Source organism: Elgaria multicarinata, chromosome 13 (genome assembly GCF_023053635.1).
Source record: "Elgaria multicarinata webbii isolate HBS135686 ecotype San Diego chromosome 13, rElgMul1.1.pri, whole genome shotgun sequence".
Classification (NCBI taxonomy): Eukaryota; Metazoa; Chordata; class Lepidosauria; order Squamata; family Anguidae; genus Elgaria; species Elgaria multicarinata.
The window spans coordinates 27,146,064-27,162,003 of NC_086183.1; the positions used below are offsets into that span (position 1 = coordinate 27,146,064).

The 15,940-nt window shown below is 45.8% G+C and overlaps 1 protein-coding gene across 1 annotated transcript; it reads left to right on the forward strand.

Annotated features, from left to right (window-relative positions):
- Positions 1-2,852: 2,852 nt before the first annotated feature.
- LOC134407794 (urokinase plasminogen activator surface receptor-like) lies at positions 2,853-13,495 on the forward strand. Its single transcript, XM_063139740.1, has 7 exons — positions 2,853-2,968; positions 5,279-5,407; positions 8,114-8,251; positions 9,383-9,526; positions 10,658-10,804; positions 11,985-12,116; positions 13,278-13,495. The coding sequence occupies exons 1-7, from the start codon at positions 2,917-2,919 to the stop codon at positions 13,493-13,495; spliced, it is 960 nt and encodes a 319-aa protein (XP_062995810.1). The 5' UTR covers positions 2,853-2,916.
- Positions 13,496-15,940: the final 2,445 nt, after the last annotated feature.

Consider the following 15,940-nt stretch of genomic DNA (forward strand, 5'->3'; position numbering starts at 1 on the left):
CACAGTGGTGTAGCTGTATTATTATTATTATTATTATTATTATTATTATTATTATTATTATTATTATTATTATTATTATATCCTGCCTTTTTTCCTCCAAGGAACCCAAGGCAGCATACATAATCCTCCTCCTCCTCCCCTCCATGTTATCCTCACAACAATAACCCTGTGAGGTAGGTTGGGCTGAGAGCCTGTGACTGGCCCAAAGTCACCCAGTGGGCTTCCATGGCCCAATGGGGACTAGAATCTGGATCTCCTGACTCCCAGTCCAACACCTTAGCCACTATACCACACTGGCTCTCTGATTATTTTTTAAGAAAGAAAGGCAGCATCTCTCCTGGGTTCCAGACAGACCAAATCATCAGTCTAATTTGGAGGTTCCCAACCCTTTTCGGACAATGGACACATTTAGGATTTTGTGGGTGCTCTCACAAAATGGCTGCCATGGGGGAGTTCAATCCCAAACCCCATCTGGAGATGCTGGGGATTGAACCTGAAACCTTTTAAATGCAAACCAGGTGCTCTGCACCTGAGCCATGCCCTTGCTCCTGATGCCATGGCCTTTGGCTCACACCAGTGCTTGAAGTGGGACTTCAATAGACTCGGTTATACATCCATGGAAAAGACCTTGGATGGTTCAAGGTCTGTCTCCAAACAGGTGAGATGGCATTGCATCCCACTTGGAGCACTCCCACCACTCTCGGTGTCCAGCAGTCTCTCTGCACCACCTGATTTTTATTATTATTATTATTATTATTATTATTATTATTATTATTATTATTATTATTATTATTGAGGATGGCACACTGCAAAGTGAAGCACTGCCCTCCAGTGCTATCTTTATTTGGATTCAAAAGAGTGGTTTTGTGTTTTGGAGCTCAGACACACACACACCTTGCACTTAGGTTATTGGGTAAGTGACTTTTCTTTCAACCTCACCAGTTTGCCTTCTGGGAAATGAGTGTTTTGAGACAGGCCACACCCACATTGGCAGCCATTTTATGAATGGGCAAATACCCACATTGGCAGCCATTTTGTGGGAGCACCCACAAAATTCCAAATGTGCCCACCAACCCCAAAAGCTTGGGGACAGGCAAACTGGACTGACGATTTGGCCTCCACAACTTAATGCACCATCAACCTGACGTGGCAGACCAGATCAACGAGACCTGGTGAATTTCACAGCCACATCATTTCTACGACAGACACGTAGTTTCCAAGTGGCTGACCAAGGTCGATTTCTGCCCTTCTCTCACAAGCCTATTAGATCAGACTGATACGATCTTCTTGCGCCTGTCACACACGCTACACTGTGCACGGACCAGGGTGACCTTCATCAGGTAGCCCCCGGGGGCTGGCGGGGGCAGGAGGGAGAGAATTGATGAAGGCTAGAATTGGTGGCTGACTGGTGCAGCAAGAATTTTAAAAGTGCTGAGTTTAGCGGGGCCCTGCCATTTGCACTCTATTTCTGCCAGCAAAACATCTTGAGCTGGTACCACCGATGTGCAACTATAAAAACAACAGTTGCCTGTTTATAGCAATAAAAAGGAGCCTTTTCCCAACACACCCAAACTCTCCTGGAATGTGGGCAAATTGGGCAATATCATACAGAGGGTGAAAAACACTCCAGTTAAGAAGAAGCCATGGGGCCGACGAAGCAAGACGTGACCTCAGCTCCCATGGAGCTGTTTCCGAAGTTATTGCTCATAAAGGTTAATGAGCTGTTGTCTTAACCCAGCCCCTTCCCACCCCAAGGCTCCATTTCTGTGACCAAAAATTTCCACTCCCCAAATTGCGTTTTAAATCGTATCCATCTCCCCTCTGTGCTTTCTGAGAGGTGCATTACGTAGGGTGACCCCATGAAAAGGACGACAGGGCTCCTGTATCTTTAACAGTTGTATAGAAAAAGGAATTTCAGCAGGTGTCATTTGTATGCATGCAGCACCTGGTGAAATTCCCTCTTCGTCACAACAGTTAAAGCTGCAGGATCCCTGCCCTCCTTTTAATCTGGTCTCTCTAGTATAGCTCCTGCAGCTTTAACTGTTGTGATGGAGAGGGAATTTCACCAGGTTCCCCATATATACAAATGACAGCTGCTGAAATTCCCTTTTCTATACAACTGTTAAAGGTACAGGAGCCCTGTCCTGCTTTCCATATGGTCACCCTACATTATGGTTGTTGCTGCTGCTACTTCTTCCGTAATTATGTGCTTTTATTTGAGTCTTAATGTTCGAATTATAATTTTGTTATTTTATCTGTGTTTTGTTGCTAGTCCCCTTGAATGCTATTTTGAGTGCAGCATCATAGTGACAGCACTCCTGTGCAACCCTAAAGCATGCACATCTCCAAACTGGGCCTAGCAATGCAATATAACGTCTTGGCCAGTGTTTGCCTAGCTTCCCTCTTGGAAATCCCTGAGCCATGTGGGGCCCAGTCAAATTGGCTCCTGTCCTTTTAATAGCTGTGTAGAAGAGGAATTTTTCAGCAGGTACAGCTTTTCTCTCCCCTTCCTTCCCCTCAAAGGACAAGCTACGCCTGTCAAGATTTTCTCTTTTCTCCACCCCTGGTAATGGTTCGGGCACATGACAGCCCTCCTTTGCCTCTGATCCCCCTAAATTTGAACTTGCTGCCCTCTGCCTTATGAATAGCTCGATCCTCCTGTCCCATCCTCAAGTACGCTGATTTGATCTGGTCCAGAGAAAACCGGCCAAGGTTCCCAGGCACCACCTTGTTATTGGATGGGGTGGTTGCATCACCTTGTCCGTTCCTCTCCTGGAGCTGCCAAGCAGGTTTTAGGCCAAGTTGGCTTTCTTAATCAGAGGCGATCGGGGCACAGAGCTGGGAGGGTACATCTCAGCGAGCCGAGCCCAGCCAGAGAACGGGACAGACTGGAGAGGTGAGAAAAAGGAAAAGACAATGAAGGCGGCCCTGGGTTTCACCGTCCTCTTGCTTGCCTTGCTGGTCACAGGTGGGTTGGCACCAGGGGAACTCCCTGCTGCTGTGAATAACGTTTTCTTTTTGTACCAGGGATAGAAGGCAGTCATTCCGACTTGCATCTGCCCCAAGTGCAATCGAGGCCGAGGTTCCTGTCCCTATCAAAGTTGGGTAGAAGAAAAGATTCCTGCAGAGGCTAGCTTGGCCAGTTACACTTGTTAAAGAGTGGAGGAAAAGCTTCATTTGCCCAAATTCCCTCTTCCGCACAACAATTAAAGGCACTGCATCCTTTTCCTCTTTTTCATCTACCCCTGACTTAATCCGTTTCCTGATTCTAGAATAGGAACTTTGCAACCTGTCTCTTTCTTCCCTGAAGCTCTAACCACTGCACTCCAGGCCTTTCCTGAAGGTTGCATTAAAATCCTACCTCTTTTGCTAACAACTGGATGTGCTCCCTCTGTGAGTTAGAAAAACCATCATGCCTTCTGATTCTTAGCAACATACATTGTCCCCATTAACACTTTCAGATTCCATGCCTGGTTTCCCTGACACTCTGACTCACAGTTCTTTCCTACATTTCTTTCTTTTTTAAAAAAAAAAGGGGGGGAGAGAATAGGGGCAGCTCCAGAAGATGGTCAGGTGGGGCATTTATTGGGGGGGCTCAAGTCAAGCAAAGGATCACAACCCCTCATCATATCCATTCTTGCCCCTAGCACTACGAGTGGGTGAGAATATCGTTTGGTTTAATTTTTGATTAAAATAAACTTCCCCCCCCCCAAAAAAAGCATAAATGAGACAGAAAGAACTTGAGATTTAAAAACAAAAAATCAAATGTGGGAGGAAGCCATATCCCTCTGCTTTCAGCCAGGTTTCCAGTGCTGAGTTAGGGCTTCCCCCTGCTTTTTGCTAGCAGGATCCTCATCTTTAAACACCTATATGGCAGGCAGGTACGACATGGCTTTCTCCATGCTAGGAATAGCTATACCTGTTGGATTTGGCTGGTACAATACAGATGGGAAAGAATTCGGGGTTAGTTCATTTTTTGATCAGCGTTTACCCAAATTTGCAAATAAAGTGGGACAAAAAGAACTTGAGATCTAAGAAATTAGAATGTGGGAGAAAGTGAAATTTTATATGGATTTGTCCATATCAAGCACTCAGGATCAGAGATGGACTGAGAGAACCTTGAATTTTAACATCCCATCTTTTCCAGGTGAAAGAGACCCCACTGTAGGTGACTTGCCAATCCCCCATATACAAAATCCCCAATATGTTACTGACATGGGATTTGAATCCAGGGTCTTGTCTATATAGCTTGTCACATTTCAGGACACATGATGCAGCCATCCATTCGCAGTAGCGCCAGGATTTTAACACGATGATGCGCATATTCGCATTTGCGATTTACTGCGACTTTTAGATCACGTCCAAGTTTGCACCGCGTTATGGTTATGTGTCTTTGGGGGAGTTAAATCGCATTTTGACATGTGGGCAGAGCTTTAAGGGTAGGTCAACGTGATTGAACGATTTCCCACCTATCAGCTGCTTCATTCGTTCGCGCACTGTTTTTAGTTTGAATTCTCTGATTCTGTTGCCTCATTCCTTCCCCCCTTGCTCCCGGTTTGTCTGTTATATGAATCTGCAGAGCTCCGCATATAAAATTTATAGCTTCCATCGTCTCTCCTCCGTGCCATAGTATATGCGCATGTGCGCATTTATAACTACACTATAAGAAAATCAGGAAATAAATCACTGCTGCTGCTGCAGTGTGAAGCTCTTTACCTAGATTCGAATCAATGAAAATGCAGGTATATATTTAAAGAGGAGCAATCCTGTTGTTGTTTAGATGGGGGCCAGGATTCCTAGCTTTACTTCCTGTCTCTTGCGGAACCAATCTGAGAAAAGAAGGGAAGAGGCCCAGCTCACATCCTGTCTTTCACAGACCGAAATATGAGTCTCTCTGAAAACAATCTCAGAAACACCAAACTACCCAGCCAAACTAGACAACACCCAAGTGAAGGAATCTTAACTCTTTCTCCTCCAACCTGAAAGCTATTGCCCCGGGATTAAAATGAGCCCATTGCCTCGATCAGTTTAGCCAGTATTTAATTTGGACTGCCTTAGCATCCTTTGAAACACAGCGAGGAGGGGGGAATTCTTGCTCAAATTTCAATATATCGTATAGCATAGGTGGGTCTAGACTAAGAGAAGTCTCCTGTACTTTTAAGGGCAAGTGAGAGAATTCCACAGTCATTGCATTGCCGTGATAGGAAAATCTGCCGTTGGCGGAATAAATCCCCACACCGTTTGCAAAATGCTGAATATCTGCAAATTGTCATTCCAGTGTTGCTTCCTGCAGCTTTGGGCCTCACTTGCCGCAGTTGTCTGGGGACCCGGGAGAATTGCACTGACCAGCAGCAAATCTGTAGCAGCAATGAGACTGTTTGCATGGAGGAAACACGCGCTACCTATGGTACGTGGCCCAGGAGAGTGATGACTGAGTGACCTGGTCTGCTCCCGCCCCTTTGAAAGTAGCTTGACCTGAAGAAATCAACAGGTAGAGCTGTTTGAAGAGATGTTTGCATTAACCCCAGCTAATATTTAGATATCTTGCTGCTGTTAAAGATACAGCTGCAGCAGCCAGTTCAAAAACTGGCAACCCTGCTTGGGAGTGGTAATAAATCATGGGTAGTATCCAATGTTTGTCCTACACAGACCCATTGAAATAAATGTCATGACTAATTTCAGCCCTATGAAACTAATATTGGATGCTATTCAATGGATGCAAGTGAAAATGAAAAATCTTTCACCATTATTTTGGAATAATTAGTATTGATTTAGTACTGATTATTGTTGTTGTTATTGTCACCATCATCATCAATAAATAAACATTATTATTTATTATTTTATTTTTATTTTGTTCTTGTTGTGATGTGTCCAAGTAAAGTTGCAAATTTTCTGTTTTTTCATGATGAACAGAGGCAGCTAAATATTGCTTGTTCTAACTGGCAACATTCACAGAATCATAGAATAGTAGAGTTGGAAGGTGCCTATAAGGCCATCAAGTCCAACCCCCCACTCGATGCTTCAGAGTCTCCAGCAGTATTTTCTCATAACCTGCAATCGGATCCTTTTAACTGGAGGGATTGAACCTTGAATCTTCTGTACAAAAAAAAAAAAGTGATCTACCACTGAACTATGGTCCCTTCCCCAAAATGTCCACTCCACGAAAAATTGAGCCACTCTTCGGTGGGCATTTTCACTTCACCCATGTTCGATCCTGGTGTCTCTGAGCTTTTCTACACAAGGCATTTATCATGTGTTCATCATTCCCTGCTTGTGGTTATTTACACTTTAGACGATGATGTGACCCTTCAATTTTGCTTCCATTTTTTAAAAGCACTTTCAGTAAGGTGTTTTTTTTTTTAGATCAGGGAAAATGTGGTATTGTTTGTTAAAACAAAACAAAAAAATCCACTTGTGTAATTGTGCTATTCTGCTATGCCACAGTGCCACCTAGAGGGTACGTAGCAAAATAAAGCAGGAAAATAAATTCTCTTTGTGTAGTGCTCGGACCTCAATCCTGTGATGAAACCGAAAGTAGATGCAGTGGATTAACAGCCTCATGTAGAAAAGTTCTCCAAATAAAAGGATCAGGTAGAAGGTGATGGTAAAGCATCTCTTCCTGAGACCGTGGAGAGCTCTTGCCAGTGAAAGCAAATCAGCCATGGCTGGCTGGTAGTCCAGCATAACTAATGGGTACCTGGTTGGGGAAGGCTGGGCTAGAGATGGACAAACAATCCCACCTGGTGTGATGCATCTGCCTCTGTTCCTAACGTCTTTAATCCATTTTCCCCCTCCTTCTCTGGGTTGCCCTCTGTTTTTTTACCCGATGGTAACCTACAGAGGTGCTTCTGTGAGGTTGGCCATGTGCTTGCTTTAGGCAAACAACACATAAACAGTCCAAGCAACCAATAAAGCATAAAATGCTAGGTTGGGAAGCCCTTAAATAGGAAGCTAATGGCTCCCTTTGCCCAGAGGCCAAGCTAACTAACCAAGGTCACAACAGAGCATAGCAACAAGGAATGGATTTGAGATAAGAAGCCTCTTGGCTGGACTCCAAACTAGACTTGCGCAACTTGTGACCCACAAAGCTGAACGTGTTCCAAGAGGAGCTCAGCAACCCCCCTTCGGTGATCTGCCAGGAATTTGAGATTTCCCTTCCGTTGGACGTCTGGGCCTCTTCCCCTAACCATGTCAGTTGAACACATGATTAAGAATGTCGACTGAAAACCCACAGTTTCTGGCTGCTTGGAAGTCCTCAGACAAGGGGCTTGTCCACACAGGTGCTTTGCGCATGGATTGCTTCAGAGTGGCAGCAGGTGATCTACATGATGCAGCCGCCACTCTGAAGCTATCCGGGGGCAAAGCCCCAAAGCTCCACACTAAAGAAGTCGGGGACTTACCCCAACTTTTTTTAGCTTGGAGCAAGGCTCTGCGCCTCTGCGGAGTTTTGTTAAGAAAAAAAAATGACCATGCATTCATTCAATTGAACATGCATTCATCAGAAGCCTCCTGGCCGGAGAAGAAGTCAGAGGTGCGGACAATGCCAGCTCCAGGTTTTTAAAGGCACTTGGACAAGGCACCCTTTCCTCCGTGAGTCTCCCTCTTCACCACCCTGGTCCCTAGCTGCTCTTGCTACTCATCCACTTCCTCATCATGGCTACCACTTGCTGGCTTGACAGGCAGAGAGCCAGGGAGCAAGGAGGCCATGACACTACCACCATTGTCTGGGCCAGAGCGACAGGCAGGCGAACAAGCAGGTTGCAAGGGTGAAGAGGAGGAGGAGGAGGAGGAGGAGGAGGAGGAGGAGGAGGAGCAACTCCAGGGGGTTCCTGCTGGGGTGTGGGCCCTGGGTGACCATGCCTACCACTGATGCTGGCCCTGGGTGTGGCTAGCCAGTGTGGTCTTGTTCCCACCCACCCGCATGTGTTCACTGAGGTGGCGAGTCTCGAAAGGGATACAGACAGTTCAGCAGAGAAGTGGCTCTCTTCCAGTTTGCAAAATGTCTCCTATTTGGCTGCATGGAGACGACCATGTGATTCGCTGCCGGTAAGTCTCGTCCGACACCTTAGCTGCCAAATTGGTCTTTCTCTTCCCTTTCTCTTCCCTTCTCTAGGCCCCATAAGCGAGACCTTGAAAAGAGGGTGCACCACACCCCAGTACTGCCAGTCGTTCTTCTCCATTCGCAGGGGCTTTGTATCGCGAAGCATCTACTGCTGCGCCGATGATCTGTGCAATGCCGTCCCCTACAATGGTAAGGGCCTGGGGAAGCAAGGAACACCGCTTTGAAAGAAATCCTCGCTGCTATCTCCCATCACAGGTCAGAGATGACCCTGGGGATTTCCCTGTGTGCCACGCTCCCTTCGAATTGGGGAGGGGATTCCCTGACGTGCTCAGTCCCCTTTGCTCTTCCTAACCTAGGGTAACCCAGTCTTGCATCCACGAAATATGCGACCTCTTAGATTCTAGGACTTACAACATGGGGGTGTTCATAGTTTATTTAAGGCATGGACAATCCAGCCATTTTCAGCACTTTCCATTCCGACTAGGAGAGTTATGCAACTGCATGACTTTCCCTCATTAGAATTTATGGGATGTAAAAGTGCTTCATTTCAGCTTGGTTGTGCCAGTGGATTTTTAGATTTTGAGTGTGTGTGTCTGCGGGGTGGGGAGAGTGTGGGTGTAGGGGAGAGTGTGGGTGTCCATGGGTGTCTGTGGGGCAAGAATCCAGATTCTAAGGCGAAGTAATACAAAGGCTGCCGCAAGGGATATGTAAATGAAGCCAAGGCACACAGGCTCCTTATTGTACCCTACATATCTTTCCGTCACCAGCTGAAGACCTTTTTATTTTCTCAGTATTTTAACACCTAATTTAACTTAAATTTAAACTTTGCTGTTTTAATCTCATGTTTTAACCTCTATTAATTTTTGCTATGTGGTTTTATTCTGGTTGTGTTTTTTATATTGTATTTTGTATTTGTGTTTTAAATTTGTTGGTTGTTTTTTATGCTCTTCATGGTTTTAATTTTTGTGAACCGCCCAGAGAGCTTCGGCTATTGGGCGGTATAAAAATGTAATAAATAAATAAATAGTGGTTCTGGAGCCCTGTCAAAGAGAGAAAATGGCAAGCTGCATTACGAGTACATCGTGCCAGAGGTCCAGATATTTTTATTGGCTTTCCCTTGTCTCCTGGATTCCTGCTGCTGAAGACTTGACCTGATTCTCACAACCCCATTTTGCCCCACTTTAAACCACTGATGCCATTACACACATATCCCCTCTCCTTTTGCACTAGTTTGAACAACCCACGTCCCTCCTGCTCTGACCACTAGACTTGACTTCCAGAATTAAGGAAGTGAACCTGTTCTTTCTCGCCTCCCTGCAGTCACTTACAGCACGGGACGCAATGGAGTGGAGTGTTACAGCTGCATCGGTAGCTTGCAGGAGTGTAACGGCAAAGACATTCCTACTGCCCAGTGCAGAGGTAAAGAAAATCACTGCGTGGAAATCTCTCGCCAGTGGCTACCAGGTAATCTATCCAAGAATCTATGTTTTCTTTGGTGGGATCTTGCAGCTGAATGGTCTGCAGGAGGTGGTGGCATCATGGAAACAAAGAGATTTAAGCTTCTCTAGATGAGCGATTTATAGCATGCTCATGATTGGCCACTCATGGAGGTTGTGGGCCCATTACACGCCACTGGTAACAGACAGGACATCTCTCACTCTATCCCTTAGAAATCACGGATTTGAAAACAAGACACACATAATGTGGTAATATCTGGGGAAAGTGTGATCTCTCCACCACTAGATGGTGCTGTTTCATTAAAACACAATAGGGCCTTTTTGAGAAGGGAACTAATCACGTGGCCATGTGTAAAGAAGCATGTCACAATGGTGGGATTACTTTGAGGAGGAAAGCCATGGTAAGACGCAGAATTGTTTTCTGTGTGTAGAGAAGCTCAAATTCTGCTGAAGGAGCCCTGCATATTTGCCACAGAATCCACTGTTCACTTCAAAATATTGTAGGCTGCATTCGAGAAACTTCGTTGATGTGGGATGCTGGCTGGGCCTCTCCTTTGTCCGATGTGTACTGAGAGTGCATGTTGCAAGGCAAGTGTGACGACAATGGACAAACTGTCAGAGAGACGTGACCCGAAAAAGTGCTATAAAGCACCCAGTTATGTTATGAATAATCATTTCAAATGAGCATTTTATTATACAATAAGATAACATTCAAGTGTGCATGGTACAGCACAATAAAGCTCATTATTTATTTATTTATTAAAAAGGGAGGATACAATTAAACCTGGACCGTGCTTACAAAGTGCGCAGAAGATGATACATTCTTAATAAAGTGTTTCCACTCATAATTGCATTTGACCTCATTGCATAATCAAATGCAGTTGGGTATCTTAGAGCATTGGGGGCAGAGAGGGTGTTCAACCATTGGTGCTCTCCTCTTCGTTTGTCACAGAAACACGTCCAACATGAGTGATTTCTCATTGCAGAGCCCTCTGAAATGAGAAGCCAAAGAGTTTCTAGGACCACAAACCACTGTCCTCCTCTCTACAGAATAAGGATTAATCCTCCCCTTCACTCCAAAGCATTCTCTGGTCTCATGGCCACTGGCTAGGACCTTTTATGCCCTGTGTTTCTGCAGGAACTGGTCTGGTGGAGCCCATAATCAAAGGCTGTGGGTATTACCCTAAAGAGGAAACACTGCTGGCGTACAGCGTAGGAGGCAACGTCAGCTACGTGACTGTGCGTGTTTGTAAAGGATCCTGGTGCAACAACAGCTCTTTCACAGGTGATGCTGTGTTCAAATGCATGCGTGTGTTTAAGATGACACACTTTGGGGGGAGGATGGGAACTGCAATCCAATTTTAACTCAACTTTGCAGCAGCAGCAGCATGATGGTGGTGGGAGTGCGGGGTGTTCTCTGGATTTAACATTTTGGGCCCAGTGGATGTTCTTGGAGTTAGGATGCTTAGAGAGACAATGATGGTGATAAGAAGAAAGAACAGGAGGTACCACTGCCTCCCTGGCTCTCTGCCTGTCAAGCAAGCAAGCGGTAGCAATGTTGAGAAATTGTTGTTGTTGTTGTTGTTATGCGCTCTGGGCAGTTTACAATGATTAAAACACTGGACGTTAAAAAACAATATCCAAAATTTAAAACCACAAAAAGCATAAAAACAGATTAGATACAATATCCATTTAAAATAACTATTCTGGGTGAGTTAAAAACTCAACATATGCTGTTAAATGCCTGGGAGAAGAGTAAAGTCTTGACCTGACGCCAAAAAGATAACAATGTTGGCGCCAGGCGGGCCTCATCGGGGAGATCGTTCCATAATTGGGAGGCCACCACTGAAAAGGCCCTCTCCCTTGTTGCCATCCTCCGAGCTTCCCTCGGAGTAGGCACCTGGAGGAGGACCTTAGACATTGAGCGTAGAGGATGAAGAGCAATAGGAGCTGGTGACCATGGCGGTGAAGGGTAGACTCGCTGAGGGTGGGGTGCTAAAAGAGCTGGAACTGAGTCAACCACACACCCCTCCAGTGGTGGCCTTTCCCTTGGGAAAGACTGGGCAGAAGGAGAGAGTGCACCCCATTGGGCTGTGCTTCCTAAGGCACTCCATGCACCTTCAGGCAGCCAAAGTTCTACACCTTGGTCATCCACGTACCGAACAATCCCCAGTCCTCCTCCCAACTTCGGAGCTGAGGAGGGGGCAAGGATCACCATGCAACTGTCCGGAAAATCACCACCCGCCTTCCCAGCTCCAGAGTTGGACCAAGGCTGATCTCTCGTCATGCTCGCCAGCGTGCGACAACCACGCTCGCCATGGCAAGCGGATGTATTGAAGCCTACTTCTCAGGCTTCCCTGTGGCTTCTGTTCACATGACGCAAAGCATGCGTGTGAATTGCATTCATGCACTTCAAGTAACGTCCAATGTGGCCCTTCCTGGACCACATCCCCTCTTTGTTTCAGAGTTTTCTGACACAGAGCCCAACGGGCTAGAATGTTACAGCTGCCTGGACACTGGAAACAGTGAATGCAGCACAGAGAACCTGCGACCGATGAACTGCGTCGGGACCATGGACCAATGCATGAATGTCATAGGTAACTGAAGAGATGGTGCATGATCTAGAGAGAATGGCTGGTGGAGGCTTTGGGGTTCAGGGTGGCTGACCAGGTCCTCCTAAGTCCAAACTTCCAAATAGGAACCTTGGCCAAGGTTGGCCAGAGACACTGACCTTGTTCAGAGGACACGCTAAGCCACGGCTTTTAAGCATTTTGAGCTAAACATTATGGCTTAGAGTGTCATGTGAACCGTTCCTCACTATGGTAGCTATTAACCATGGTTTAAACATGCTCACTAACCATATGTTGCAAAAGGGTTAAGAGCCTAACCATGGCTTAGCATGTCGTCTGAACAGGCCCATTTTAGTTCCAAGAGTGAAAAAAACCAGAGCAGTGCATATACACACAAGCTAGACTTTCACACTAATTAACATAGACCGCAATCCACCAGGAAGTTCACTTGATCAAGCCCGACTGAATTGAATGGAAGGCGCTCAAGGCGTTTTCAGAGTTTTCAAGAGAGATAACTTCTATAAAGTTAGCTACAGATTCTCCACCAATGAAGCCTCCGCCCTTCTCTTGCAACACAAATCAAATTCCTACTTTTTTTTTCCTGGCAGGAGGCTGCTGTGCCTCTGACAGGCAGAAATTCAACGGGTGCATCCTTTCCCAATCCAGAGCTGTAGTCAAGGTGGAAACTGAACCCATTGAACCCCTGCCTGTCATGCTGTTAAAGGCCTAATAATACCTTTGGCAGGAAGAAAGTGGGAACTCCTCACACCTCAACAATCCCACACAATGCAGCTTTGTCATGCGCGCCCAGGGTTTGTTGATCTGGATCAATGCAGCTGCCTGCATTTGGGGACTCTCCTTGGGGGTGTGGCTAAGGGGACTGTTATGATGAGTGCCTGCAATTCAAAATTCCACTATACCACTGTAGCAGACATTGTAGATAAGGTTGGGAGGAGACCTTTGACTCTTAAGCAGCAAATCATACAGGCCTTGTTCAACCACATGAATAGTTAGGAATCTCTATCCAGGGCCTTGTATGTACTGACATTCCACAGAAGCCCAGAAACAACCAAACAAATCAGAATTGACCACTACGCCAGTGTAGTGACCATCTCGCCTTCCTACCCCAAGAACATAAAGACAATGCAACAACTTTCCTCCTATGTCTGCTCCTTTCTTCTGACACAGATTACTTCCGCAATGCCAGAATCCGAGCCGGCTGCGCCCACCGGCACCTATGCCAAGATTCCCCCTTCTATGGAGCCTTGATGCCCAAACTGCCCGTCAATTACGTGACCTGCTGCCAAGGGCCCTTCTGCAATGGAGAGCGTGACCAGGGTGCCCAAAGAGGCAACCAAGCCTGCCTTGCGCTGCTGGTGGCCTTGCTACTCATAGCACTGAACTAACCCACAACCACCTCCTTACACTTTCTGCCACCCAAGTCACAGAACCATATTTCTCTTGAGCAGCCCTATGGCGGCATCACATCAGGTTCTGCCATTTTCCCTCCTGCCTCTGACTCTATTGTCCAGTTTCCCCTCTGACCTGCTGGGCCCTCGTTTTGCTCCGTGGGAGCTGGGGGAGAAAAATGATATCGGAGAAGCAGAACAGAAGAAACCGTTGCTTTTGCAGCTGCCTAGGAAAGATGGCACCGTCCTTTGCAGGTGACAATACCCAAACTGGATCATCCAGGTGTGCCCTTCCTTGACATCCTGTGGTAACATACCTCCCAGAAGTTCTAATATCCATAATGCTCTCCACCTTAGCCCTGCCAAGTTTCATGCGGCTTAGCCATCTCTGCCTCTCCCCTTGCCCACAACTTGGAGGGGGCAGTCCCATTTGTTTTCTTTCCACCCACGGTTTGTGCAGCAACCTGGGATTACTCGCCCCAGGAGGTTTAATGAGATTATATACTGGAAAAACCAGACTGTCTCTCAAGGCCGTGCACAAACTCCTTGAGCGTGAAAAGAGCTTTTAACAGCCAAGGCTGAATGAGAACTGGGGTCATTAGGCGTTCGAAAAAGTCTAATTATAATTTTAAAATTAAACCGCCATACCGTCCGCCTCTAACTCATCTCAGACAACTGGAGGTAAGAGGAGAAATAAACAGAAAACCAAGACGGTCGTGGCTGGAAGGCAGATATGTCTTAGTTCCACCTTTAGACACGGGGAGATTAATTTCTAGTTCATTTCTGCAGATTTCACGCCCACTGTCCTGTTTCTGGATAGTATCACCTTTGGCTCTAGCTGATGATGGTTTCCAACTCTTGGGTGTTTTTAAACCAAGGCTCTAAAGGAGGGGCTTCAAAATGTGAAACTTTTCAATATTCTTATTTATTTTTCCCTCTGAAAAAATTAGAACCTCTGTCTTTCATTGGTGAATTGTTACAGGCAACTGGGTTATAATCTGACCAAAGTTGGGTCATGCCAGTGCACACAGGTTTGTTGTGACGTTAACATGGGAGCTAGACCATGAGCATTGCTCTGAGTTCCTTGGGGTAAAAAATGTCACTAAACGAATGAATATATAAACAAAGACAAAGATAAAACAAAGAGAAATGTTGACCAAGGGCTCATCATTGACCAAGGGCTCATCTAAAAAGCAGGAGCCACACCAAGCAGGATATAGTAGTATGAAAGTGGTATGTGTTATGTGTCAGTGGCCCCCAACAGTTGTCAGTGCACTTCAATACCACTATAAAGCAGCAGTGTGGCTCCTGCATTTCATATACTGCTTTCATAGTGCAACATCCTGCTTGGTGTAGATGTGCCCAGAGAGAAATAGGGAGGGAGAAGGCTCCTCCTCCCTCAACTATCACCAGCAGCAGCCTTTCCGGCTGATTGTACCAAGGGAGATGGGAGGGAGAAGCAAGGCCATTCGACCAGCCCTGCTGAAAGACTGTTCTTCCCCTCTTCCCTCCACATGCCTCTTTCCTTATGTGCTGTATCTTTTTCAGATGGTAAGCCTGCGGGCAAGAACTCTGTTGTTTTCATGATTATATGTAAGCTTCTCTGGGAGCCTTTTTGGCTGAGGAAAAGGATAAAAAAAACCCTTCAATTAAATACATAAGTAATAGTTAAGACAAAAATAACACAGAGAAGAAAAGAAATTAAAATGGGTGCCATATTGCAGGTTGAAGTTAAGGGTTTTGAGAGGCTGAAGCCTATCACTTTGGAGTAGTGTGTTTGTAGAAATGGTACGGTTCCTCCTAAATCTCTCAGTAGCTCCTTGTAAGAAGATGAGTAATGGCAGAAAGCTTCTTTGAAAGGCAAGTATGCCCCCCACCCCGCCACAATTATTTTTTTCCCCAGATCCATGGGGCAGTATTGGGCATATTTACGGGTGCGTTCTCACATGATGAGGGGAGGAAGCGTTATGGAACACCTCTGCCAACATGAACCTACACATACACTGCACTCAACATCTAAGTTCCTCCTCTGAGTGCCTACTCCAAGGGAAGCCCGGAGGATGGCAACAAGGGAGAGGGCCTTTTCAGTCGTGGCCCCCCCAATTATGGAATGATCTCCCCGACGAGGCTCGCCTGGCACCAACATTGTTATCTTTTCAGCACCAGGTCAAGACTTTTCTCTTCTCCCAGGCATTTAACAGCATTTAACAACATATGCTAAGTTTGTTTGTTTTTTAATGGACCCCAGAACTGTTGTTGTTGAAATGGATCCTGTTGTTTTATACTGTTGTTTTTATATTTTTGATGGTTTAAAATTTTGTATACTTTTTAATGTTTTTTAACTTTTGTAAACCGCCCAGAGAGCTTCGGCTATGGGGCGGTATATAAATGTAATAAATAAATAGACAATTGAGGTGCAACAAATGGCTTTGAACTTGACTA

Bases quoted from the DNA above. Each gene is read 5' to 3' on its own strand.
- LOC134407794 (XM_063139740.1), top strand. From the start codon at position 2,917: ATGAAGGCGGCCCTGGGTTTCACCGTCCTCTTGCTTGCCTTGCTGGTC. The intron at 5,408-8,113 runs GTACGTGGCCCA...TCCCTTCTCTAG, and splicing joins GGAAACACGCGCTACCTATG to GCCCCATAAGCGAGACCTTG. The intron at 12,117-13,277 runs GTAACTGAAGAG...CTTCTGACACAG, and splicing joins CCAATGCATGAATGTCATAG to ATTACTTCCGCAATGCCAGA.